The sequence below is a fragment of the Anguilla rostrata genome, chromosome 17, assembly GCF_018555375.3.
Source record: "Anguilla rostrata isolate EN2019 chromosome 17, ASM1855537v3, whole genome shotgun sequence".
Lineage (NCBI taxonomy): Eukaryota > Metazoa > Chordata > Actinopteri > Anguilliformes > Anguillidae > Anguilla > Anguilla rostrata.
This window is the reverse complement of record NC_057949.1, coordinates 13,346,806-13,373,790: the sequence shown is the minus strand read 5'-3', so window position 1 is coordinate 13,373,790 and position 26,985 is coordinate 13,346,806. Positions and strand designations below refer to the sequence as shown.

Here is a 26,985-nt window from a genome sequence, read left to right as displayed (position 1 = left end):
CTATAGACAGCAGTACTGCAGTAGCAAACTTGGGCCAGGAGAGCTATGTGGTCAGCTGGTCTCTGGTTTCACCTTGAAGTCAGTAATCAATTCAGACCCAGGAAACCCAGGAGGTTGTTTCACATAGCAGGATCACCGAGTTAGCTGGATAACTGTGCTGAGTAAAACCCGGAACTCCTTTTACTTCAGTCCATGTTCCAGATCTGGGAGGGTTCTGGGTTTTACTCAGAGCAGTTATCCAGCTCACTCAGTAATCCTGCTTTGTGAAACAGGGTCCCGGTGAGACAATTTGACTGTATAACCGGCTGCTCTGATCTGTTGCCCAGTAACAGTGAACAAACACAAACCCATCAATCTCCAGGATTTTTGAGAGTAGAACAGATCCCTGGCTCAAACATTATCCTCTGCACAATTTTAAACTCATTAACAAATGAGAAAAGGAGTGGGTTTAAACGATTAAAGGAAACCGACATCTTTATTTGGATTTGAAATCAGAACTGATGCATTCACTTGGAAAAAAGAAACTTAAGACAAATGACAAATTCCATAAATGGTTCATCTTGATAGATAGATAGAAAAGAGAATCTAATCTGGATCCATTAACTTGTAGATGAGTATTTCAAGTCGCTAATAACACGGTATACTCAAAAATATCTTTAGTATAAAAACACGGGTAAAGTGAACGTTTCTTATCCATTCCTGCATATGCCGATTCCAAATGAGTGTCTCTGAGCAGCCCCTATATACAATATTTTACATTGGTTCAAATAAAGAAAAGTCATATTTACATTAATTTACAGTGCGCAAACTGAAACATTCTTAGTGTGTGAACCATGAACGAATGACATGTAAAGCAATTACAAATGAACAATTGAACGAGTAAAGAAACAATTAACTAAGCGAGTAAATGAAACAAAAGCTTGTGAGAACGCACAACAATAAGCGTCTTTCAAACTGAGACAAAACAAGATAGTTTAGTAAATCGTCAGGTGTACAAAGCTCAAATGCAAATTAGGTTTTTTTTTTCTCTGTATGAAATAGGACAGCAGTTAAACAAGGAAAGGGCATTATCGTCAAAACAAGATGAAGTTAATTACACATGTTTTCAGTAGCACAGTCAGAAAAACAAATCAACATATGAGAGATTTAGCTTGTAGTCTCCACCCATATCTGATACTGCAACATAATTACTAAAACAGACGCTTCGCAAGGAAGTTCCATCGCCACGCGTCCCCACAATACACAATTCAGTAACGCGATACACAAATTCCAATGTCGTGAGAGGACGCAGATGTGGAATAGTCAACACCATGAAGCAACTAAACTGCTCCGAGTTTCAGTTCATAGGCAGCTGTCAGTCTCCATCTTGTTAACTCGTTAGCGCGTGGTCTCTGGGAACAACTGTTCGTCAGGGGTCTCGGAAAAGCCTGCTAAAGTAACGTTTTAACACCCAGAGGTGTTCCCGATTCCCCACGTCGCCCAGCCACTGTTACTTGTGTGTTTATTCGCCTAAGTTTCATCCACGTTTCACAATATATCAGAAGGGAAAAACTGACCCGATTCTCTTGTTCACAGCTCTCTGGCGTTTGGTGCCAGTCCCCATATTACATGCAATAAATTGAAGGATGAAAACAAATTCGACCCAACAAATTTGAGCGTTCTGCGCTTCTTTCTGAGAAAGAAATATAAGCTAGCGTTTCCGTTTTTCAGACCCAACTTAAGACCAGGTGGTGACTGCACTCTAACAGACAGGTGCTGAATAGGATGCTGATTGGTGAAGGCCCGAGATAGACGTTAAGGAGCAGGTGAAATTCAGTAACGGAGGAGCAGACGACAGACGTCCGCGCAAGTGCCGACGTGGACGTTTCTCTGGCTGAGGCCGCGGACCGTCCCGGCGACCCCTAGAACTCGTCGTCGGAGGTGATGAGCATGACCTTGTCGTTCTTCTTGCCGCCGCCTACGAATCCCACCGTGCCGTTCTGGTTGGGCTGGACCACTTCCTGCGTGGACTGCTGGGTGTACTGCTGGTAGGCGGGGGAGAAGTTGTGGATGGCGTCCTGGACCATGTCGTTGGGGTTAATGGTCTCCTTCAGCCCACTGGAGATGCTCTGCATTGGAGCATTGTTGTCTGCGTAGAGACAGACAAAAAACGTTTATCGTTCGTTTGTTCTTTAAGCTGGCGAAATCTGAATTTTCACTTTGCTGGAAATGGGATATATTCCAATACGTTGCAATAAAATATATCATAGCATTTTTTAAGACCAGCAGTTTGACTCTATTAAGCCTATTCAACTTAGTTTTACTCACAACACTTTGTAGCTATCACTAGCGGGCATGGGGCGCTGCATCAATCTGTCCAACATGCTAGCAATGTAAGCTTAATGTGCAGACAGCTCATTCAGTAAGCCAGTGGCTCTCACTTGCTCCTGGGGTACCACTCTGTTTGCTGGTTTTCGTTCCAACCACTGTTGCAATCTCTGAATTTTAGCAATTCAACTGTTTTTCGTAGAACCACTTCTTATTTAGGTGCTTAGCATGATTAGAGGGATTATTACCCTCTTACGCCACATTATGTCATAATTAGAGGTGCCATGAAGAATAAAAGCCTAATTTTCACTTTGTGTTTATTGTGCAACATTGCAAACAATTACATGAAAGGAGGCAGAAATATTTACAACTGATCAAATTTAAGAGGTCAACCAGTAGGCTCCTAATTAGGTTGCTGAACACAGTTAAGTTCTTTCATTATTTTTCCTTAAACTTAATACAATGTAGGTTTGACTCCTCATCATTTGCTTTGTGTTTGATAATGAAGCATTTCTAATAAACACCTAATTCGTTTTTTGTGGCCATGACTTTTTTCTGTTTGGAGCCCAGTGTTTAACCTCAGTCTTTAATTTGATCAGGTAAAAGATACATACCCCTCTGTATGTCATTTAAAAAAATATAGAACGAGGGACTTTATTTCTTTATGGCACGCATAGCCATTTCTGACATAGCCAATGTGACTTAAGAGGGTAAATAATCTCTCTAAACATGAAAAGCACCTAATGAAGAAAAGCTTACAGCTTGTTAAAATGCTAGGATTGCAGTTGCATTTGGAAGGAAACCCAGCATAAACCATGGTAGCCCCAGGAAAGAGTTAGAGTTGTTGCAGGCAACAATATGACCTCATGACAACACGTGACTGTATACCTCATGTCTAGCCCTTAGGGAACTGGAATATGTTGCAATTTATACAAATAAAATAGAACAATTATCAGCATTGTAAAATACTCCACCACTTCACAAAATATTGGAAAACATACAAATTATTGCAGTTTTCAGATATTGTAACAAAAAAAACTGAAATATTGATGACTGCCAATTTCACGTATTGAAAAAATAAAAAAAACATGCTGTGAAATATATACGTTATATTTTCTGAATATTTACAATATATTGCATTTGTCTTAGAGTGTATTTGTTGTGTGTATAAAATAATGTGTCAGTGCACAGTGCGGAGACTGCAGGCGGCAGTGTGGGCTTTGGTTTGAACACCCGTCCCTGTTCTTAACCGAGTGCCACGCCCCTCCGTGCCAGTGCCGCGCTCCTCCTCCTCGCTGCCCGGGGGCAATGTTAAACGCTAACAGGGACAGAGCGCTTAGCGGGAACGCTCAGGAAAGGACGGAGAGACCCCTTAATGAAGACCCAGCGCCTCTGCGGCCCGCGCTTTAACGCGGTGACACGCCGGGGCTTAATATCTCATCCCCGCTAACGGCCGCTAAGCAAACGCTGGGGAGCGCCGCGGGAAGACGTCGAAGCTAAACAAAATATTTCACGACGGCGAGCGGGAACCTTTTTGGCGAGTCCCCCGGCGCGAAAATAAAAACGGAAAAGCTGTTCGACGGCGTTCCGACTCGGCGCTCCGCGGCGTCGGTCGGGAGTGGCCCGCGGTGAAGACGCGCGACTCGTTTTACAGTCCGCTTCGCCCGGGCCGGGCCGGGCGGGCTCCCGGACGCAAACGGCGCTATCTCCGCGGAGCAGTAGGTACAATGAACACTCCGTCTCTTTTGTTTTCTTTTTTCCTTTCTTTCCGAAATGAAGAATGTTCGTTTTTTTTTTTTTTTGGCTCCAAGACTAAGAGGTCCCCAAGCCTTCCCCCCCCCCCACCCCGCTGGTAGAAAATGTGCTTAGACAGAGAGAATTGCCATTCATTGTGTTCCCTCTCTTTGAATGAAACTTTGAACGGTTATCGCGCGAGTGCCAGGCCCAAGCTGAAGCCTGACTTCGAGGCGGGGACGTGCAGAAGCGATTGTTCGCAGGAATGGTTAGAGAGAGGAGATGACACAGAGCGACCAGAACTGCAACTGCAGTATAAAGTCAGCAGGAAGGACAAGAGCTCGGACAGCGAGACTGAGGTGAAGGATCGAGGCGTTGCCGACAACAAAGCCTTCAGAGGAGACGGGCTGAAAAAAGGAAGAGAACTGAAGAATGAATATAAACGATAGCACACACAACCTGTCAAGACTTAAGACGCCTTACCTACCTAGCTGCCGATGCATGATCATTATACTCAAAAACTCACATTTCTAATCATGACCTTGAGTTCAGAGGTCTGTCTAAATTTTTTAATTGTCAGAACGTACGTACGTTAACTTGAAAATGAAAACGCAAAGCGGGCTTATGCATTTTCATTTGAATTGTGCTATGGTTTCTGCACACGTCGAACGGAAGCGAAATGTAATTGCTGATTTGCATTTTCATTTAAATTCTGGCACGGATAAGCTTCCACAGTACAAAGAGTTTGTAACTGTTTTGTAGATCAGAGTCACCCATTTGTTGGCTTAACCGACACGCAACTACATCCACATGCAAATCTGACATATGTCAATATCGTGCACATATCCCCGGAGGGTGGAAAAAAACAACTGAATGTGGTACTGCCGTGTAGTGCAGTCATCCTCACAGTAGCACGTTCGGTATAGCTTGCATATTAAAATCAGCAAGGAAGTGCTAGCACGTTAGCACGTGTCAGGGAGTCCTTCTCAGAGTAGAACCTTTACTGGGAGCTGGGCGTTAAGCTTGATGCTGGCGTGTTCAGGCATGAGGGAAAGCTCCCCTGAGACCCATCACACATGACCCCCTGAGGACGGGCCACATGTGAGCTAGCCTGCACTGGTGACCCATAAACCCAGCAACACTGTATCAGAGATACAAGCACTACCAATAAGGATTTGGCTTCTTCCCCTCAGCTTGTGCACAATGACAAAATTACAAGACATTACAATTCCATCATCACTGAATTCTCTCCTACTCTGTTCCTCAGCATGTTTTCGTAATGAAACCCGACATCGTGTGCCTTTCGGCCTGAGGGAAGTGAGGCTAGGTTCCTTTCATTTATGAAGGCATAGAAAAGCAGAAACATCCTCGGGTAGGAGGACAATGGGAGGGAACGGGGAGACGGAGGCGATTCGATAAGCCCCGCCAGCCTGGGGAGTCCCGGGCATGTTTAAGCAGCGGACGCGCATCGCGAAATCTTCGGCGATTATTCCCGCGAACGCTTCCTGGCCTGCCGCGGAAAAGCCTTTTTCGTTAGCGCCAAGCTCGCGCCGTTGATGGACTAGAGAGTGGATGGAGGTGGGGAAAGAGCCGGAAGAGACGGCCCGCTCCATCTCGCTCTCGCAACCCTCTGCAAAGTGCCCGTCCGGCCAGCAAACCTCCCCCAGCTCCGGCAAACTGAGCCAGACTGAGCCCCTGTAAGACAGATGACCAAACTGCCCCTTTTGTGGCAAGATAAGTCTTGGCATGTTGCAGAGCAAGGGAGTCTGGATAACTGTAAATAACGTACCCTTACCTCTCACTATCTTAACCAATAAAACGTTAAATTTTATTCTATTCATGTATATCAACTCTACAGCTTTGGAAATATCGTTTCATTACTTCCATGCCAATAAAGCTCTTTGAATTGAATTGAATTGAATTGACTAAGCAAAGACATTGTGTCATGTGCACGAGAGTAGACCTGAAGAAACGTCTGTATATTTTGACGGTAAGAGACTGCAGGGCCCAGGGCCCACCCATGTTATGGAGCATGTGTGTGTGTGTGTGGGGGGGGGGGGGGGGTGTCTTAAGATGTTCCTAAGCCTGCCTGGGCGAGCTTCTCACAGCTACACATATGCCAGGGGCTTCAAAAGAACCGCTGGGGGGGGGGGCGCCTTCGGTAACCGGGGCTTAGAACCGCACGGCCTCCGCATTTCCTGGGCTGAACAAGTTTCCTGCGCTCGAGCCCCGTCCTCCCCTCCCCCGTTTTCCCCCATGTAAAAAGGGAGAGACTTCCAGAGAGCGAAGGAGCCGCGAGGCTCTCCCGGGTCTTTGCGTGCGGAGCCGAGCCCCTTGGCGAACTCCCTGTGCGTCACACGTCACCCCGAATCTCTGATTTACTCCGGGGGTTTTATTTCTTCTTCTTCTTCCTTTATACGAGAGCCGAGGGAAATTAGCACGAGGAGGCCGAAGCGAATTGATGGAGCGGGTCACGTGACCCGCAAAGGACGCGTCCGAGCCGGTCCATTCGCATTCGAGGCCCGATTCATCCGTACGGACCGCGGCACTGCTGCGGATTTAAGCCCTTAACAGACTGCTTTTCTTTAAGAGAGCAGACGGCCCGTCCTCTCCTATCATGGTGATTTTTGATTTGCTTTATTGAGACGGGTAGAGAGAGGAGAGGGTGATAGATCGCAGCTCAGAGGCGCCATTGCGGTGGGGTCGAACCCGGACTCCTACGCAACTCAAGAGTCGGCTAAAGACTGCACCACATGTCTCACCGTGAATAATGACTCAGCTGTACAGTTTTGATTCTAATATCATACAATTAATCTCACTTTCTGACTTGCAAGATTGCACTTATTTTGGACTTACGTTTTGACTTATTGAATGACCATAAACAAGCGAATCACTGCAAACTAGTTTAAAGCATGTTAAATGCCTCTAATGTAATGTTAAAACGACCCCTTTATTACAATATTTTGAATTCATTTCGGCATCCAACCGAATTACGCTATACTGAATCCGCTGGCGAAGCGAGCCCTGCCTACGGAAACTTCCAGAAAGCGAACCTTCTGTCGAGAGACCGCGTTTGGAAGAGGAAGCGGCGAGCGTCAGCGGCCAAAGGAGACGAGGATGAGAACCGCTCCGCTCGCCGCCGGCGCGTAGCGACGCTCTTCCTTTCCCGCCTTTTTGTTTCGCCGTCCTTTTGTCTCGAAGCACGCGGCGGCCGCTGCGGGACTCCGGAAAGAATGTTCCGGAATGATTGATTTTTTTGAGCGGTGGGATTTACTACTGTTACTGTAACCCCCGCTTTTCTTTTGTCTACTTTTTATGCAAAAAAAAAAAGTGCTGATATCAGAAGATTGCTCCCCTAACTTTATATATTCCGGTTTCGTGCCAGTGGGGGGGGGGGAGAATAAAAAAAAGTGAAAACCAATTCATCTAGCCACAAGGTGCCCTGGAACAGTCCTCTCAACCAAAAAAAAAAAGTCACCCTCATCCCCCGCGGGAGTGGCGGACGGCTTTCTTCCTGGGCGGCTTCCTCTGGGAAGCGGAGATGATGATATAGAAATTCAGTGGTGGTGTATCCATGCTGACCTCATGGATGGTCTTTGGACGGAGAAGAAAGGGCACCTGCTCTCCTTTCGCCCGTCGGAAAGAATAAAATAAAAAGTTGCGGCGATCTGAACTACTTTCAAAACGGGACTTCAAACGTTTCCATGAGGGTGAGCTAAGCTGCCCTCTCGCGTCATCAATAACCTATTCAGAAAATGAGCTTTTGCTCTTCAGCACTTTACTTACATCTTTCCTACCTGCATCCTAGAAACAAATACTTTCCATATGTATTCTATGCACAGACTGCCTGTGTTCTGTCCCTTTTTAAGAGTTCAGAAACAAATTCATTAAAATGAATTTCCTCAATGCAAACTTGTTGAAAACTCAAGGTAATCTCCTACATATGCTGTACGTGGCAGTTTCAGTGGAAAGGATGGACCTAGATGGAACTAGAGATGTATACATTAGAACTACGTCTTAACGAGGTGAGCCACCCACGGCAAACAGCCCAGGCTAACACATCATGCCGTTAGAACAGATCCTGCTCCTCAGTCGCCCGAAGACGAGGACGTACCTGGCGTTTCGGCCTTCTTCTCCTGGTACACCGTGCAGGTGAAGGCGTAGCGGAGGGCGATGGCGGCGAAGAACATCTCGATGCAGGTGATGAAGTTCTGCCAGCCGGCCGCCACCGTGCCGGCGCCCACCTCGTACCCGTCGATCACCAGGGCCTCCGGGATGACGCCGCAGCGCTCCAGGATGGCCAGAACCATGCCTACGGGGGGGGGGGCGAACACCACACGCTCAACACCGCATCGCAACACTCACATACTCACTGAGGAGGGAAACCGCTAACCGTCCCAGCTCAGCTTATGGAAGCCATGGTTAACCTTGATGGTGTGCGTCTGCATGTGTGTGTATGTACATGTGGGCTGAGGACCTATTTTGACTGGAGATAAGTTATTGAAACCCAATGATACATTTTGATAATTTAAAAAAAAACTGCGGATTCATGACAGATATCACTTTAAAAAAATGTATATAAATGTTAAACAAGATGAGCAGCAACAATGTTAAAATAGTAAAATAAATTGTCAGTGATTTTTCCCACTGACGACGGCTCAAACGTCAAACATCTGCTTTGCTTCGTCTAATGTAGGGGTCTCAAACTACAGTCCTGGGGGGCCGCGGCCTCTCTTGATTTTTGAGATTTCCTTTCAATCAGCAGCCAATTCATGCCTTAAAAACAAGGTATGCAGATTCTTTAGCCAATCAAATGCTTAAATTCAGCATTCAATTGTGGGAGCACATCAAAATTCTGTAGACACAGGGGTCCTCCAGGATTTGGGTTTCAGATCCCTGGTCTGATCCCTGCCTTCACTAAGAATACTGCAGGAAGAAAGAGTTGTTATTTTGAGCATGAGCCGTCCTCCCGTTCTAAGTGAGGAAGGCCATCTCACCTTGCCAGAAGGAGAGGAAGATCACGGATTTGATGGTGAGGAACTTGAGCACGGGTTCGAAGGGCCGCAGCAGGTCGCTGGTGGCGAAGTAGAAGAGGAAGAGTGCGTAGAGCGCCATGCTGACAGAGAAGTTGTAGACGATGGTGATGTAGAGGTATCCGCCCGTGGGACTGGAGGGACACGGGGGGGGGGGGGGGGGTCAGACTCCGATAAAGATACGCTCAACCGGTCAAATTTATATACGTCACCCTGGCCTCTGCTCAGTCCTACTGCATATATGCCAGAGAGTACCATAGGCAAACCAATAATAATAATAATACACATACACAGTGTGTTTGAAAGACAGACAAATAAAAGGCAATGTTAAAAGAAAAATTATGCAATGCCAAAAGTAACATTTAAAGCAGTGGTAACCAACCCAGTTCCGGGAGATTTACCATCCTGTAGGTTTTCATTTCAACCACAATTTGGCACACTTGACTCACTAATTAGCAGCTCAACAAGAGCCCAACACCCATGTAATAACTGCAACCATGGCAAGATTTATTGAGTGCATGACTCTTGTATTTATCAAAAATGTAGCTACAAGCAAATCAGAATGTGAAATGTGACCCTCACTTGAAGTCTCCATCGTGGTACTTCCCGAAGGCCTGTAAAAGGATGGTGATGATGGCCATGATGGGTTTCACCACACAGAACTGAAGAGTGGCCTAGACACAAATGAGAAAAGAAAGCATCAGCAGGCAGGCCGCGCGATTCAGACAGGAGAGTTCTCTCGCCACGGGAAGTTTTCCAAAAAAATTGTTTGTGGTTACATGGACGAAACTGTGTATTGCTTTTACAATCTAAATTGATACAACTTATCACGATAAACTGTGAACATTCATCCCAGTGAATACTCCTTTTTTTTTTTTCCCCAGACAATCCATACAGGCTATGCCATCTGAAAGGCCAGCTTTATGTATTTTCCTTTGCAACAGGGGTCAGTTCATTAAAGTATTTGTTGGATTGTAGACACGCGGGCTCGATTACTCTTCCATTGATGTATACTAGCAATAGCTGGTGGACAAAAATAAGAATAATTTGCCAGCAATTAGCTGAACAGAATTTCTACTACTGCCTAAACTGTGTACTTCCCCAATGTCTGAATGCTTCAGACTTCGAGGAACTTCACACCAATTCATCGGTGTTGTACTTTTTTTAGTCCTCCTAATGTTGTAAGGTTAAAAAAAATCGTAAACAGCGATTATCTGATTGGCCACGTCATGCATCCGAAACACACCCGACTCTGCTATGTGGCGCTCTTACACTGCGAGCGGGTGTGGTTCCCACGGTGACGCAAAACACATCACCTGGCAGATTTTCCCACGACAGGAGTCGGATATCTTGATTATAGAAAATATTTAATATTAAAATATTTGTCGTTTTTTTTTTTTTTTGGTCCATGTTATCGGTGAACAGATGAACTTACCAACAGAGATCTTTTTAAGCATTAAGTTCCACATTACGTACATCTATCCCAGTTGAAGAAATTAGAACAAACTCGTCTAAATGCTATTTAAACTTCAAATTGTCTGTGTATGTGTCAAAAGACAAATGAGTAAAGAGAACGTAAACATAATTTTCAAATGAAGCGCCACCATTTCGAGCTGCCAATAACCCTACTGAGAAAAACTGAACTGGAGAGCGCGGCATTTATTCTTCAGAACTTATCAAGCTGCTCGGCCCCAAAAGCCCACGCGTAAATGAAGCTGCGCTGACGTGAACAGATAGGTCACCTGGAGGCGCGTCTATCCGTTCCCGCTTCCATCGACTATTCATTTCCTGGCGGCTCGACGCTCTCGCGGCGTGCGATTTCTGTGTTCGTCACACGAGGAGGCCGCCGTAAAGCCTAACGCGGTTTGAGAGCCGCTTAACGGCTGAGGGGACTGCGTCATACGGCACAGTGTGTTTCCACAGCTTCGTTTTCTAAAGATAACCGATAGCTGCAAGATAACTAACAGCTGTCCCTTTCCTGTCATAAAGGAAAAGGGAAAAATCATTTTCCATTAGCATTAATGTGAATTAGCTATCCAGAAATAAAACATCTTTACAACCCTGCCTTGTTTGTGTTAATGCTTTCCAAAAAAAAAAAAAAAAGACCACCCTCTAATGGTTCTGGGTAGTAAGAAAGAAAATGGAAACCAACCTGTTTGCAGAATCGCAGAAAGCCGATCGAGTAACTGCACCCAGCCAAACAGCAGGTACCATACAGCCAGCTCGACCTTAAAAAAAAACAAAATAAATATTTGGAGAGGTTATGTTTTTGAACACTTTTATTTACAGCTCCGACCCAGGGAATCTGCAACCCTGGTCCTGTAGAGCCACAGGGCTTGCTGGGATATTTGTACTAACTCGGCCCCTAACTGAAGGGCTAAAGCAGGTGATAGCCACCAGACCTTCCCTGGCCCGTTTCTGTTTTGTAACGGTAGTACATATCAAAGCAAACAAAACAGAGATTACAGACTGCATCGCTGATACACAATTTCAGACATGCCTTGTACCACTGACTGGAAAGCTGCCAATGACCGAAACTGAAAAGCCCACGCACAGTTTGACCGGTTACGGTTCAAAACGTTTGACACTCGCAGTTTGCGTTCAACAGCAGGATAGTCATTAGCCACTTTTGATATGAGCTTCCTTAACTGACTGCAGCCAGACGTCTCCCTCGTGGAGTAATTTATGTAAAGTGACCTTGTGTTAGCATCGCCTCCAAAACTGTAGAGTAAATGAGAAGCCCCAAGATTTTTGGGATGCTTTCTGAAGTGGAACGGAGAAAGAACATGCTGACAGCCACTGGCATCGTGTGGCTGGCTTGCAAAATAATGAAAACAAAAAAAATTCTACTAATGAGGAGTTGGACAAATACATTGAAACACCTAGATCACATGAATGAGACATTTGGCAGTTAATATCCAATAAGCAGGTAATTCGGCAGAGGCCATTGGCACTATTTTTGCCAATGATAGGAGACAGACAAAACACAGCTGTCACCTCATTGGACCAAAGCGGGGTGCAGGCTTGATACGGTGTTAGATGCTATCTAGTCTATAGGTAATCAGAGCGCTAATTTAGTCAGGAAAATGGTGAGAATTGTTGGGCTGTTCTCGTCATTATATTATGTTATGTTCACTTTGTATTCACATCAGTGTTAAATGGATTGTTTTCAACACTTTCTGGAATTAAAAAAATATATATCTATGCATTTTTTTTAGTTTCAGTGTTTGTTTTTCATTTGCCCAGACTGTTTTTTTTTTTTTTGCACGATGAATAATATTTTACGTATTTACAGAAGTTTCTGGCAACTTGCTGACTTTACAATGGCAGGTGAATGGCATTTGGGGGTTTGTGGTCTCAAACAAGAAAATACGGTCAAGGTACTTCAAAACAGTTTGTACAGTGACATTAAACCCATGAATATAAGCAGATTTGTATTAATAACATAAATATCTAAATATAAAAATAAATAAATATTTTTATATTGTACCACGTACATCTTTATTTGAACAAATGAGTTGTATGCACTTCAGAAAATAGTTCCTACCTGTATTAAACTTTTTTTTTTGAAGAATAATCAAGTAACTTACGTATACGTCTTACGTATAATTTATACCCAACCAGTTCTTCTAAGGAAGAGCCTTTGCTGAATTACCATTTTAGAGACCAGGGGTTTTCACCTCAAAATCACACCAAATCTGATTTTAGGCCCAAAAAATCTAAACAATTCAGAGATGCAAGAAACAGGTGTGTTAACAGACTAATCGACTGCTTTAATTTGGTAATTTAAGTGCTGAACGACACCGAAAGACAAAAAGACCCAGTGGCTCTTCAGAACACGGGTTGGAATCTCTGGATTGGACAAACCTTCAGGGATTAGACCGCTGACAGTGCATGAGTCATGCTTTATCTTAGAAAGAGAACGACAGCCATAATGAGGCTCTCTGTGCAAGCCCCTTATGGCTAGCAGTTAATAATTTACAATTTGCCATTTTGTAACTTTGGCAGGCTTTTTTTTTTATAGCCCACCGAGCACAAGAAAGATGTGAAAGGTAACAAATAGCCTTCTGACAGCTAATGCCATAGAAAAGGTCATTCAAAGAGCGCGGTCCCAAAACGCGTTAGTGATCGGGCTCACATTCTTAGATGTGAGAAAAAAGATGTGCGAGCTAAACCTGAAAAACAATTACCGGCGTATGGTCCACAAAGCGAGTCTTAATCATTGGAAGTCATGACGGTAGACACCTTTATAAAGAATGGGCTTTCAAAATGGGGGAAAGTTACAAAGATCAGGAAGTGCATATCTACAAAGAAGCCCAACTAAAACCCCGGTGTGGAGTCGCCCTGAGGGAGGGGCAATGCGTTTCCATTGTTTGACGGCGCAATGGGGACACTCACTGAATGGGCTTGCCCCGGATTTCTGTCATGATGCTGCTCTCCCCTCCGAGGTACTCGAAGGACAGGCTCAGGAAGTTGTAAATGACAAACGCTGCAAAATGGAAAATGCACAAGACAATTACAACGTGAGAGCAGGTTCACGACTCAAAAGGACAGCTCAGTGAAAAATAAAATGGGCCTAAAATGAGGAATTTATGGTTGGATACAACTGGTAGGGCATGGACAATGAATATTGACATAATTCATTGTGTATTCTGCTACTGTGGCAATTTTTTTTCTGAGAAGAAAAACTATTTCCTGAAATAACAATACTTATTTTTGAGCTGCACTGCATTGATAAGACACTATGTGAAAATGGGATGGTTCCATGAGAAAATAAAACTCAGGAAAGTGTTTGTGTGGACAACCATTTATAAATCAGCAATATGGTCTAATTAAACACCCCTGCAGGGTTCATTTTCAAATAGACACTAATATTCCTCCTGAAATCTCAAAATCCATGGGTCTAAATACCCATGACTTAATTTGGAGAAAAAAAAAGTTTTTTTTTTCTTAGAGTGACAAACCAACCGCTTCATATCTTCAGCAGCCGTATGCATCCCACAAAATAAGGTCCTGCATTCTCGATGCATTCTGACCATCAGATTTCCTGGTACGATGCGCCAGAGCTGGCGAGGTTCAGATCTCTCTCCGGTTTGAAAATCCCCTATAATCCTTGGTTACCATTTCAAGTGGGTTTATGTAAATCGAAAACGAAGGCTGTCAACTGGCAATCTAGCGCCGAGTCTCAAAGGAAGCCGGCCGGCGCGCGCTGTTCATCTTCACCGTATGCTATTATGTTCCGCGGAACTTATTAAAGTTGGAAAGTTTCGCTTTGGAAAGATGTAACGGGAGCGGGCCTGTCACGCCGCTCAAAAATTCTCCACGGCCGTGCGCGTAAATAATGCGTCAGGATTTTCACGATTCCACTGCTATCCATTTCGAATTGCGTTTAATCCGTCTGTGTATGGGTTCACCTCAATATGGTTCACTGAACACGTTCCATATTAGCCTGCGTGCGATTACTGTGGCCGCGTAGTGTAACTGAAAAAAGCAGAGCTATATCATCTTAATAGAACATCTAAATAATTAAACAAAAGATGAACAGAAGTAATAATCTGTAGTGCAAATTGCCTAATTATAATATTTATGACTAGGAACGCAATGATACAAATGCCAAATCATTATCAGTCCTGATTACTCCGAATTTGTGTTGCTTATGAAATTGCGCAATGACCAGGGAAATTAACCTGTCGTTTTAACAAATTTGTTGACTGAACACGGTCCCAGTTACTAATAGTGACGGAGCGGATGAGCTGGAAACCCAGAAAGGAGGGAGAGAGGTCGGAGCCACACCCAGGCAGCTGTAACACGGTACGACAACACCAGCCACTGTGTCGTCTCCCTTATCATGCGTATTAACCAGACGGGAGCGATGGAACAGGTCGGGCCAGTTCCTCCGAGCCGCTTGTTTTACTGTGCTACAAACAAAACCTGCTCACGCTTGCCTCGACCTACTATTACCATCAAAACAAAGGGAAATGGTCGACTGCAAAGCCCAGTCACGCATTTAACAGAGAAAAGCATTTCCACCCCCCACCCCAACTCTCAATGCAATTACTTCCTTCATAACACGGTCAATATCTCTCTGGGCACCGTTATAATTTGCTACTATGCCAGAAGTATTTTTTTTCATATAAACAACAACGAAACAACAGAAGGCTGTTTTGATATGTATATTTAAAATGTGTTCTATCAATGTTAAAAATATAACTCATATATATATATATATATATATGTGTGTAGAGCATAGCATACCAATTATTGCTGCTTCGGTCTGTGCGATAGATCTGAATAAACTCTATAAAATAGATTATCAAGCAGAAATTACAATACACTAGCATGAATTTCCTCAAATTCAATGTATTAATGCAGATTTTCCTATGTACAGCCGTATATGTTTGTTGCATGAGTGATGTGGGAGAATTTTGTAAGAGTAAACCTTACTTAAATGTTTTACTAAGGAGATAGGCACAACATGGCGCTGTGGTTAAACTGAATGGCTCCGGGTTCTTTGCCCGCAGTCAGCATAGTTGTGGATCTGAATGGGCAGGGCTAAGCGGAATCTGTCCCTGCGAAGGCATCAGACGGGGCTCGGCGGGGGGGCTTGCATACCTTCATAGCAGTCCCGTACGGAGTCGAAGTAGACGTAGTACTGGTCGTTGCTGATGAACAGCAGGCTGAGCCAGGAGTCGAAGGCGTAGATGGGCACGATGAACAGGATGCGGATGATGTAGCGCTGCTCATTTGGGATGGTGTAAGATCGCAGGTGCACGTAGATCTGGGGGAGCACAAGGAGGAGAAACAGGGAAACGCAGAAGTGAGGCCTCGATCAAAGATGCAACGCTTGTACTCCAACAACTGAGACCTGAGGGTCACCTCAGGATCCTACTTTGGACCCTCCTGATTTCTGTCAGAGAAAGCTACTCTATTGTTTCCCTTTAGCCTGGACTGAAGCAATGTACACCACAAATAATGTCACATTACAGTACAGTAAAAAATGGTTATTTGGCTTGTCTCTGTAAGGGAACCCCTTCTAGTTCCTCATGGAACCCTCTATGGTAGGTGTAAAGAGTGTGAAATCTTCCAGATTGAACCATTCTTCCTGACGAATAACTCTTGAACTAGATGGTTACGTTCTCCTGAGAGCGTGCATGTGAAAACCCCTTGAGGGACTGTGCCCAAACACGTGCTTTCTTCATCCTGCATTAAACAGCCCTGGGTGCACCATGCTATGGTGTAACCAGACGAGCTGTTTTAGCAACAGCATATTGCAAAGAAAAGGGAGTGACTAAAGTTAGCCTGTAAAGAAGGCTCCTGTCAGTATAACCTCTACATCACCGACCGTGACGTTATCTGGACAAGGCTGCTGTCCAAGCCGCAAGCCAGAAATCCGGAGGCCTTGTTGCAGAAGGAAAAGGAGAAACCTGGCTGGGGAAAAATGTGGGAAAACTAAAGTACCCTTTAGGGCAGGGCTGCCCAACCCTGTTTATGTAGGATTTCAGTCCCACCCTAACACAGCACACCCCTCATTCAACACCCAAGGATCTAGTTGAGCTGCAAAGTAGTAGAATCACATGTGCCAAATTAGGGCTGAAACGAAAATCTACAAGTAGAGCTCCGGGAATAGGGTTGGGCAGCCAAAAGAGCCCAAAAGACATGATTCAGAAAGAAACCAGAAATTTAACTGAAAAATGTAAAGTAAGTTTGGGTAGGAGGAAAGTTAAACTTGTAGGTTCGGCTGACTGAGGAGGCCAGGGGAATGTTTTCCTGTACTGTTGACATAAAGCTCAAGGTGAACTTGACTGAGGATCAGTCACAACGCTGTCAATGAAAGAGCGGACTGATATCATTGCAACAGCCGGCTATCAGCCAGCTATTATCGCTAACAGGGCTTCGGAACTCGAGTGCAATACAATGCCCAGCAAACAATTTTACAGGGGAGGCCATTTTTTTTACAATAAATTGCCAAATTGCATTTCACATACAGTCTGTTCGATAAAGTCCACACTACACTAAACACAAAAAGTTTCTGTTTTAAAAAAATATTTCTGTTTGCCATTGAGCCCTTTAAGGCAAAGAAGCCATCAGTATACTGAGTGTGAAGTGGCTCTAGGACCCATTTATATAAGCACTGCAGTTTTACTCATTGGGAATTCAAGCAATAACCTGGCAGAGGGGTCGATGCTTTTCTTGCACATAAATTATGGCTTTGATGGTAAATAAATCTCACATTAAGGCTCTGGAGCGGAGCCCTGGAACCGAAATCACTCGACCTCAGCCTTCTTTTTTCATATCGTTAGCAACGGGACGAGGGCGGGCGGTGCGTTCCACTACTGGCTATTTCGAGGGCGGACGCCGTCTCCGGGGGCCCTGGCTTTCCCCGCGGTCCCATCCGGATCGAAATGAAGGGGTGATCGAGCGGGCATTACGGCTCCGCGGTGATGTATCTGCCAATCTTGAAAAGCGATGCCGGGGGCGGCCCCGTTTCCCCCCCGTGTGACAGAAGGGTCCGGGTCCTCCGGTGTCCCAGCATGCCGTTCAGACACCCTGACGGCGGTGGGCAAAACCTCCACACCGCAGCTCGCGGACGGAGTGCTGGACCGACTCCAAATGAGTCTCCCGACAGTAGCTTGAGAGTTTATTTATTAAACTAATAAGCAGAATAACCTTCGCCTGTAACTGCTGTGGGACGCCTGTCTGGGCAGCCTGGGCTATGACAGACTGAAGCCTCCTGTCTAGAATACTGCACTTAGAATGGAGGAGGACGGGGGGGGAAGAGTCCAGCCCCTGTGTTCTGGTAGGAGCTGCCAATTAAGGTTGATTGGTGTACTGGTACTACCACATTACCAACATTTTAAAATGGTGTTATACCAGCATCTTGCAAAATTTATGAAAACATGCCTGACATTGCTTTCTCTATTTTCATCTCTATTTTCACATTAAAATCAGCAACTAATTAAAACCCAAGAAACCATGTGAGGTGAAGTAACTGTCATTAACTGCTTTAATTCATCAGTCAATGAGGAATGATGGAAACCAGAAAACCCTGTGGATCTCCAGGTCCAGGGCTGGGACTTTGCATTACATTTACTTTACAGTACTGGCATATAGCAGACAATCTTATCTGGAGTGATTTACACTACACTATTACAACTTTTTACAGAGTATCCATTTGTACAGCAGGATACAAACTGAAGCTATTTTGACTGAGTATCTTGCTCAAGGGCAAAACAGCAGTGCCCAACCCAGGAATCGAACCTGCAACCAGAGTCGCAGATAGGGGAGAATACTGAGACACTCTATCCCGGGCCCGAGCCCGAGCCCAGGATACAGGGTGTAACTGTTTTTAATTTGCTGGTAGCCTCCTCCCCAGTATATTTTGTCCCCCCCCCCCACCCCGCCCCCCCCAAAATATGTTTATCCAGTTCATAGCTGCAGCCCTGCTTGCAACCCTTGGGTTACAAGCCCAGGTTCCCAAGCCATTATACTACACTGGACCACTGATGTCACCCAACATTTACACCTTCTGTGCTACATTCTGAATGCTATACGCCGTCTAAACAAAGAAAGCAAGCATCTTCTCTGGTGAAACCATCTCCGATTCCACAGCCTGGGGCAGAGGCCTCTCTGTACTATATAAAGCGAGGTAATCTTAAATTACCTCAATTGTCAGACATGACACGTGAGATCAGCGTAATTCTCCCGCAGTCTACCGGGGGCAAAACAGAGGATGCAAAAGAACAGGCAAAACCACTCTGAAGGGCGCATAATCTCCACGGGATTTGCATTGGCTTGCCTCAGCTGACCCCGTAGCTGCAGCCCACTGGACAAGCGTTCAGCATAATCACCAGCATTAGCGCTACTTAGTACAATCGTCCTGACTAACGAATTAACACGGAACTCCGACGAGAGCGCACCGGCTTTTCGATCTGACAAGTAGGGTTCTCCGAACGGACGCGACGAAGGAATATATTTCCCCAAAACAAAAACCACCGATCGCAGGCACGTTATTATTTGCCGGGATGGACTGCGCGGCTTCTTATTAAACAATAAAACGACCCGCGGGCCACAGCTCGGTTCAAAACGGGCGCAATGGCGTGGAGTATATGAAATCTCTCTCCCCATTATCTGCAGCGAGTGCTAAAGGGGAAAGAGATAATTTGATAGACACAAAGAGTCCTCTGTTGAAGGTTATGGCACGCTCATTACTATGCTGGCACTTGCTTTGTTTACCTGCTGTAGCGATGGAGCTCCAGCCAATTTGAACAGAGCGATTTTATGGAAGGGAGAGGGGCAACTCTGCTCAACTATATTGGCGCAGCTACAGTAAATGTCGGCGGGCGATCTTGTTTCGCACCTGATCCAAAATCTCATTTTTATGAGCACGTGCCAAAGGAGTTTGTTTTTTTTTTTTTTTTTTACTACAGGGAACATTGAGATGATCTGACACTTACAAAACAAGAACTTGACAGTGCTGTTCGAGTCTCGCAAAACTATTCTGAATGTGGCCACAGTCATGAGACATATTTAGACACGCATTTTTTCAAACTGTGATCACCATGGATAGATAAAAGCAAGCATGCAGTTCTCAGAAGAAGGTGTGTTTTCATGGTCACAAAGCAGTTTCTCCCTTCGTATTTCCTATTCAATTAACTATGGTTAAAAAAAAAAAAATAGAGAAGTTTCTATCAATTAGATAAAAACAATTGTCCATTAGAAACTGCAGTAGTAATAGCTGCATTAATTGCTGACAAACCCTACCATTTAGAGGCATCATATGGGGACCAAAAATATATATAGATCCTCTTATTAATTTCACCAAGCGAAAAGTAGGTTGGATGCCCTCAGAAATATTTCAAAGGGTTTGGCACGGTGGCACTAACAGTAAAGTATCGACAGCAGGCCTCGAATAAATAATGTTCCCAATCGCATTCTAATCAGGCTAATGACACTCAGTCATATTTCCCTTTAGTGAAGGTGATTTAATGTTGTTCAGCCAGTAAAAGATGATCCTGTACATAAACAGGACAAACCATGATGGTTCAGGCAGAAATGAAATGTAGAAACCACTCGCAGGTTCAAACCTGGCCTGGTTTCTGTCCAAATTCCACGCGCAGTTTGACAGAGGGAAGGGTATGCAAGAGGGCCTTTAACTGCTACGTTCAGCCAAGGGACTTTTTGTTAGTGTGAAAAAAACGTGTGCGGAAAGCCCCGGAAAGTAATCCAGACCGTGCCGCTGTTGACCGCGGCCTAGCGTCCCTGGGGAAGTGCGCGCAGTGAAGGCAAGCGGTAAATCACTCCCACAGTAAGCTGGGCGGGGGGGCACAGATTAAAACTCCGAGCCGTCGGGCGTGGCTGCCCTCGGGCACGGGTGGACCGTGGCAAGGGCAGTAACGCCGGCACTGGTGTTACCCCACGCCTGTCCGGCCCCTCGTTCCGCCCTTCCGGAATTGCAGAGATTTGCTAGAATGCAGCTTTGCTGCCAGAATTCTGCCCGTTCTGCTGCGTTTCACTACTAACCTGTATTTATCTGCGTAGTGATGAGTCACACCCACAGCTTTGAACACAATGAGCAATGAAGCTCATTATGGAAAACGTCATCTGAAAGCCCCAGATTCCTACCAGTTAGTGCTAGGGCCCAAAGAAAAGGGTGTCCACCCAACCCATTAGGTGTCCAATTCAAGTCTTAATTATTTGACATTAATAAACCTTAATCATCTTATTTCACTTGTCTACTAACTACAGTTCGGCACAGCAAATTACTCAACTGCCGGAATGTTCTGTTATATAGAAAACAGTCCAAGGATGTTCATTCTGAAAACATGCTACGTTAACGAATATTCTGAAATCACATGTCTAGTTCAGTCCCGTGGCCATTTTGAAACCTCCAAGTAACATGTCGGTGCTTTTGAACCCCACCTCTATAAGCTTCTGACAGTAGACCCCAGCAGGAGGAGAAGACACCACAACCCTCTGCACATCAAATCTGTTATATATATCAAGCACTTAAATCAGGGTCTGTTTCGATTGGTCGTAAAAAGGGCGCCGGACTGGGCGGAGCTAACCTGGTGGCAGGTCATCAGGAGCGCCGACCAGACGAAGATGCCCGACAGAACTTGGGCGGCCGTGGTGTTCAGGAAGAGCTGGTCCTCTGTGAGGGTCGTGTTCCCTGACACGAGCACCGTCATGTTCTTAACGCCAGTTTTGTTGAGGAGCTGCAGCGGACCCGCGGAACTCTCAGCCATCGTTTTGGCACCCACCGACATGGTGCTGTTTTCCATGGCCTCAGAAAACGTATTCGTCTAAAAAGGATAAAATCTTATTAGAGAAGAAATTGCACAAACGCATTTGCTAAGCATAATATAATAGAGCTCAGATAATGTCCCTTGGTGCAATAAGGGTTAAGCAATATAAAGACAACTACCGAATGGTAAAAAAAGGGCACCTTTGTTTATTTGCTGATGAATAAAAATTAAACCGCACAGCTTCCCCAGGCTTATAAATTAGCTTTATGAAAGCCATTTATATGGTGTGCACTTGCAGCACACAAACAAATAAATGGCCATGATTTCATTTTCTAATACTTGCATTACTACGTTAAGCCAAGAAGCTCTTGGCTATTTTTACTGCTGGTGACTAATGCTGTATTTCCTAACCTGAAATGACAGTAAATTGCACTAATGGCTGTTTGTTCTCTCTTTCTTTCCTTCCTTCACACACCATGCACTACCAGGATGTGTGGTGATGCAGAAACTGTTGCACATTGCACACAGCAACCAACACTCAAGCCAAACTAAAAGTAAAGTGTTGGGGGAAAAAAACCTGGCAAAGCTAAACAGATGGGGTGACTACATCCGGTATTATGGTTTATTGCCTTGTTAAAGAAAGTATAACGCATTATGATTAGGGGGATGGGTTCGTAACTCCAGCTGGTGTAAAGCCATTGTACCTTGGAGCTAGGCACTTAACCTGAATTGCTTCTGGAATACCAAGCAGCATTAATTGATTGCATGTAAAAATGCAATCTGTGTAAGTCAGTCTGGTTAAGAGCATCTGTTAAAATGACAGAAAGTTTGGCGGGTAAGATAGTGTAGATTTATCTTGTTCATTGTGAAGTCTCGCGGGTGGAAAAACCCCCAATATCATTCCGTGTAATCTGGTGAAATATTCAGTTATGATCCACGTTGGCCTATGTGTGACAGTAAAGTCGGTGTGGAACATTCCGTACGACAGATGGAGGTTTCGGTTCAACAGCATACAAGGAAATTGATCTCAAGCTCCACTAATTCATGTCTTATTTACACAGATCATTAGTCAGTTAGCAAAGCCAAATGGTCAAATTCAATGGGTCAAATTCAATGGGCCAGCCCTGGTTCTGAGAGTTCTTCCTTCAGCTATCGTATCAGACATTTTATCCCTGAACGGAGCACACAAGTTTCGAATACCTTAAAAAAAAAAAAAAAAAAAGTTTGAGTAAAAAGTTGCCTGTATTTTTTTTTTATTTATTTATTTTTTTAACCGATGAACGTACACTGGAATGTGGGTGATCAAGATGAAAAAAAACAGTTTAATTTGCAATGGAAATACTTGTTGCTGAATGTAAAGCAGAGGGTGTGATTTTTTCACACCTGAAAGCCACCTGAAGCCACGTACTCAAGTAGCTACAATTGCATGTAGTATAGCTATTTCCGAACAAAATAACGCTGTAACTACTGCGACGACACAATTGTTAAAACACGACAGAAATGGTTTGTTAAATTCATCCACAAAAACATCGCCGTCTCTATTGGGAAATATCAGTATGCTGTGAACTTACCTTCGAAATCAGAGAATGGATACACTTCGGTATCAGTGTCAGTTCCGTGTGTTTTCTTTGACACTTGCGTTCTCGATGGTAGCGACGCCTTTGTTTTATTACCAGGCGATCAAATCGATTGGAAAAGCATTCGCTTGCTATTGAGCTACTTCCAGTCAGGAAGTATACAAACCTGTTGCTCTCTTAACTATCCAAAACATAAGTAAATATTCTAAATTATACAGTCCCTAAAATTACACATTTGCAAAGTTGAAACCGGATTAAACCACAAGCGTTAAGTGTGACACAGGTGCCATAGGTGGAATGGCTTCCTCATCACTGTGGAGTTGACAATGCCAAATTAACGCTTCCTTGTTTAGCCGGTAACCTCGGGAGGGCTACCTCCACGCTGAATCCGATTCATTTTATGTAATCAGTGAAGAGAATGTTTTAATCAGGCAGGCTACCGCAAAAAAAAACAAAAGCGCTTTTAAATTCACTCCGAAATATCCTTACTTCACTTGGTCGCGAATACCGGCAACAGGTGCAAAACAAGCAACTAGAAACTCATACCATGTGACTACCTATGGTCCTCGTCACGTGACAGTGGCTACCAGCAGATTACAAGTGAACGACATGCTTTCAGGTGTGTACAGTACACGCAGTGCCTTTATTCTTCCTGCGTAATTGTGCTACAACAACCTAGACCCAAACGTAATGCCACAAATCAGAGGTTTATCAAAATATAATTTTATTATTCACTGAAAAATAACACCAGAAAATCAACCTTGATTACAAAACAAGTAAATAAGAGGATAAGACAAAACAAGCATTTAAAGGGATTGTTTACTTGGATGTTTTTGATATAGTTTCAGGGGGCATTTTTGATGAACACAGGCATTTTTGGGTGTGATGAAGGACACTTCTACCTACAGACATTCCACACTTTACAGCTGACTTTACAATGGATAGTATAGGGACATTTACAAGTTTACAATTTCAAAACAAGAAAATACACTTCTAAGTAACTCCAATGCGATTTGCAGTATAAGTTTATGCCACCACTGTACAAGTGAATTTTTTATTTTCTAATTTAATTTAATTTTTGATTGGAGCCATTTCCTATATGCATGTAGGCCTACTGAGGCCGCTGTGCTCACAGAACTGTTCTGTAGCTGTGCTCAACACAGAACTGTTCTGTAGCTGTGCTCAACACAGAACTGCTCAGTTTGGTTTATGTTCTGTGGTGCTCAAGGAAAGAAGCGGCGCATCTTCCTGTAGCTTGTGAGAGAACCGCCTCAAAGAAACAACAAATGGACTACTTAACATCTTTCCTGCTTGTGCAATTCCAACTTACGTAAAAAAACAAAACAAAAAACAAACATCTCATATCATTTATGGCGATTACGTCAGCACACAGGTTTATCTCTCAGTCGCTGCTGTGACTTCTCATCCTTAGATTCAGGCTTGAATAAATATCGTTCAGCAATGCAGGTGAAACACTCTTGCGTTTTACAGCTGGACATAATTGTACCCATAATTTTAATTTGCAAGCATCTTGGTTAACATTAGGAACGCAAAAACAGGCAGTGGGGTGCCAGCGTGGTCAGTCCAAACACATCTAAACCATCTGGTTCTTAATGTTGGGAGGGAAGAGCTCCCACTGCTTCTGAACTGAAAAGGAACGTAGTACCAGCACAAAATACGAAACGCATTTTTATGTGCAACTGTGAATAAACAACATAAAATGAATGTGTCTAAGTACAGCCTCTGCAAACAACAGTGGTGCACAAGCTGCTTGGAGTTACTCATATTTTCTTCCTTTGAACGACAAACCCATCATTGCCCATAGCCACTGAAAGGCTGGCACATCATAATAAACTCTGATAAATAAGCATCTCCTTAATCGCACACAAACTTTCTTGGCCAGGAAAAATATTTTATTTTTTTATAAAAACACAAATTGAAATAATAAAAAAGCAGAAAGTAAACTTCCCTTTGCAAGGGATTCCCTGGACTGCACAAATAGGAAATCAGAACATTTCTGACAAATTGATGTCATCTGCTATTATACCGAAACACAGAAACATCACCATGGGCCACATTGGCCGTGTAATTCTTCATTTCCTCCAGAAAATATTTCACTATGAAAAAAACAACTGAACAAAACTATGAATCATAGCATCCACAATGCCATCCTTGACTATGATAAATATTTTCAAGAAAAAATGCAGCTATAATGTTATAGCAAGGGCATAGTAGAAAAAAGCCATTCATAACCATTAACATTCAACTTAAGAATGAAAAACTTGCTCTCGCGCCACACAGAAATCGAGCAAGTGCATGAAGTTTCAGTCCATTAGCTGGCTGATGGCGCTATTTGGTCAGCGTCCCGTACGACTTCCTCCGCGATATTCGGCTACCAGACTTGGCAGCTTTTGATCATGCCTTTCATGGCTTTGATCGCCTCAATGTTAGTGTCTTTGAGGGCCAGCCCCAGCAGAACAGGTCTGTTTCCCGCCTCTTGCGAGATGAACGTCACCAGGTTTTTGGCGCATACGTGCGTCAAGGGCTGCAAAACACAGGAGAGGCAGATCGGTGACACTCACGTCTAGGACAGTAAAAAAAACCTTCGAATCAAAAGAGAAGCGTGAAACTCGAACCATTACCTCATCTTTTCCCAGAAGTACTTTGGTTGTGAACATGGGACTGCTGATGTCTGTGGATCGGGCGTCAGGAGTGACCGAGATCAGTGACCCAATCTTGCCATACTGCGTGAGAACTACGAATATGTAGTTGCTGAATTCTGTGCACACCACCTGAGTTGACATGCCGTTGATCACCCCTTCTGCCTGTTTAGTTCTGATCAGAGGCTGAGCGGCCATCGTAGGTCCTCTGATCTGAGTGAAAAAGAAAAGGATGAGGAGATAATTGTGAACGACTTCACTGAGTCATTTAACATGGCTACATCTTCTCCTTCACGTCAACTTAGTGAACAATATTTTTTAAGATGATCTATAGGCTCTAACGTAAAGTCTACAACAATGTCTAATTTGATAGTCAGTTAGTCAAAAGCGCTACTGGTTATCCATTACAAACAGTTCTTGTTCAGTTCTGCAAAGTGAACTTAATTGAAGACATCAGATACATTTACCTATCGAGTTAATTTCATTGTAAAGCCAGTAAACTGCAAATGCGTTCGCTAAAAGGTCCACACTTTTGCACAGTTCTATACTGAATTTTAATTCGCAGCGTTCCTAATTCCGCGCCGAATATTTAAAATGTAAAATTCGCCACAAGGACTGCAAATCGCCGGCTGGATGAACTAAGACATGCCGAGGCTTTCTACAGTGTCATGTGCTGTAGGCCATGCAGGACGCATTTTGCATATCACCTACCTAACCAGCAAGCCAAAGACAATTATACATAAAACATTAACGCGAACAGAGTATATCTTACGTTTTTTGTGTGATTCAGGAAGAAAAATGAGTGACAGGACGCATTCGTTCCCTGGTAAAGGGGTCTGTAAGCTACCGTGAATGGCTGTACTGCAGCAACAGCAGGCAGTGGCACAGCTTTTCGTACAGTGCGCACGCGCAGTAACCCTGAGGATTTTCGCTCCGAACTGGATCCTGGAAGCTGTAGTTCGCTGTTTTCTACGGTCGATGGCACTTGGCCACTGTCACAATAGCCTATTTCACAGACAGAAATTGTAATTAAAGAGATGTCGTTTCAGTGCGTGTGCTTTTATTTCAATTATATAGAGGGGATTATTTTAATCCAGGAGAGGATACCTTTGGAAAAAAGAATTTGCATCATCGTTTGAATTGTGTGGTATGTGAGATTATTTACAGTAGGCTAACAAATTGAACTCAATCAGCATACGTTTTCAGGTTTAGGAAAACATTGCAGAAGGAAAACGATACTGTCTCGAAACTGTACACATTTCCATTCTTCTCAGTGAAATCTACAGTGATTGAACTGCGTTTGAATGGATATATTATGTACAAAGTAAAGTTATCAGTCACAACTACAAAATCGTTATGAGGCAAAAACATTACATGGGATTTATAACGCATGCATAGTCGAAAAAGGGAACATTCTGAATAAAACGTG

The 26,985-nt window shown here is 44.0% G+C and overlaps 2 protein-coding genes across 3 annotated transcripts; both read right to left on the bottom strand.

The window, feature by feature from the left end:
• Positions 1–456: 456 nt before the first annotated feature.
• Positions 457–23,463, bottom strand: tmem184a (transmembrane protein 184a). The gene is made up of 9 exons (XM_064314793.1): positions 22,891–23,463; positions 21,140–21,376; positions 15,687–15,852; positions 13,473–13,563; positions 11,227–11,302; positions 9,657–9,748; positions 9,039–9,208; positions 8,156–8,353; positions 457–2,128 (listed from the first exon to the last, which is right to left on the bottom strand). The coding sequence occupies exons 2-9, from the start codon at positions 21,353–21,355 to the stop codon at positions 1,902–1,904; spliced, it is 1,236 nt and encodes a 411-aa protein (XP_064170863.1). The 5' UTR covers positions 21,356–21,376; positions 22,891–23,463; the 3' UTR covers positions 457–1,901.
• Positions 23,464–23,596: 133 nt separating this feature from the next.
• psmg3 (proteasome (prosome, macropain) assembly chaperone 3) lies at positions 23,597–26,487 on the bottom strand. 2 transcript variants are annotated; one of them, XM_064314794.1, is made up of 3 exons: positions 26,329–26,487; positions 25,539–25,769; positions 23,597–25,441 (listed from the first exon to the last, which is right to left on the bottom strand). In XM_064314794.1, the coding sequence occupies exons 2-3, from the start codon at positions 25,752–25,754 to the stop codon at positions 25,289–25,291; spliced, it is 369 nt and encodes a 122-aa protein (XP_064170864.1). In that variant the 5' UTR covers positions 25,755–25,769; positions 26,329–26,487; the 3' UTR covers positions 23,597–25,288. The 2 variants fall into 2 exon arrangements, with proteins under 2 accessions (XP_064170864.1, XP_064170865.1); XM_064314795.1 differs by having other exon boundaries at positions 25,539–25,764; positions 26,329–26,481.
• Between the last annotated feature and the right edge of the window lie 498 nt (positions 26,488–26,985).

Excerpts from the sequence above, each read along its gene's own strand:
- tmem184a (XM_064314793.1), bottom strand. The coding sequence starts at position 21,355 with ATGGAAAACAGCACCATGTCGGTGGGTGCCAAAACGATGGCTGAGAGT. Across the intron at positions 11,303-13,472 it reads ATCCGGGGCAAGCCCATTCA|GTCGAGCTGGCTGTATGGTA; the intron begins GTGAGTGTCCCC and ends TTTTTTTTTAAG. Across the intron at positions 2,129-8,155 it reads GAAGAAGGCCGAAACGCCAG|ACAACAATGCTCCAATGCAG; the intron begins GTACGTCCTCGT and ends GTCTCTACGCAG.
- psmg3 (XM_064314794.1), bottom strand. The coding sequence starts at position 25,754 with ATGGCCGCTCAGCCTCTGATCAGAACTAAACAGGCAGAAGGGGTGATC. Across the intron at positions 25,442-25,538 it reads TACTTCTGGGAAAAGATGAG|CCCTTGACGCACGTATGCGC; the intron begins GTAATGGTTCGA and ends TGTGTTTTGCAG.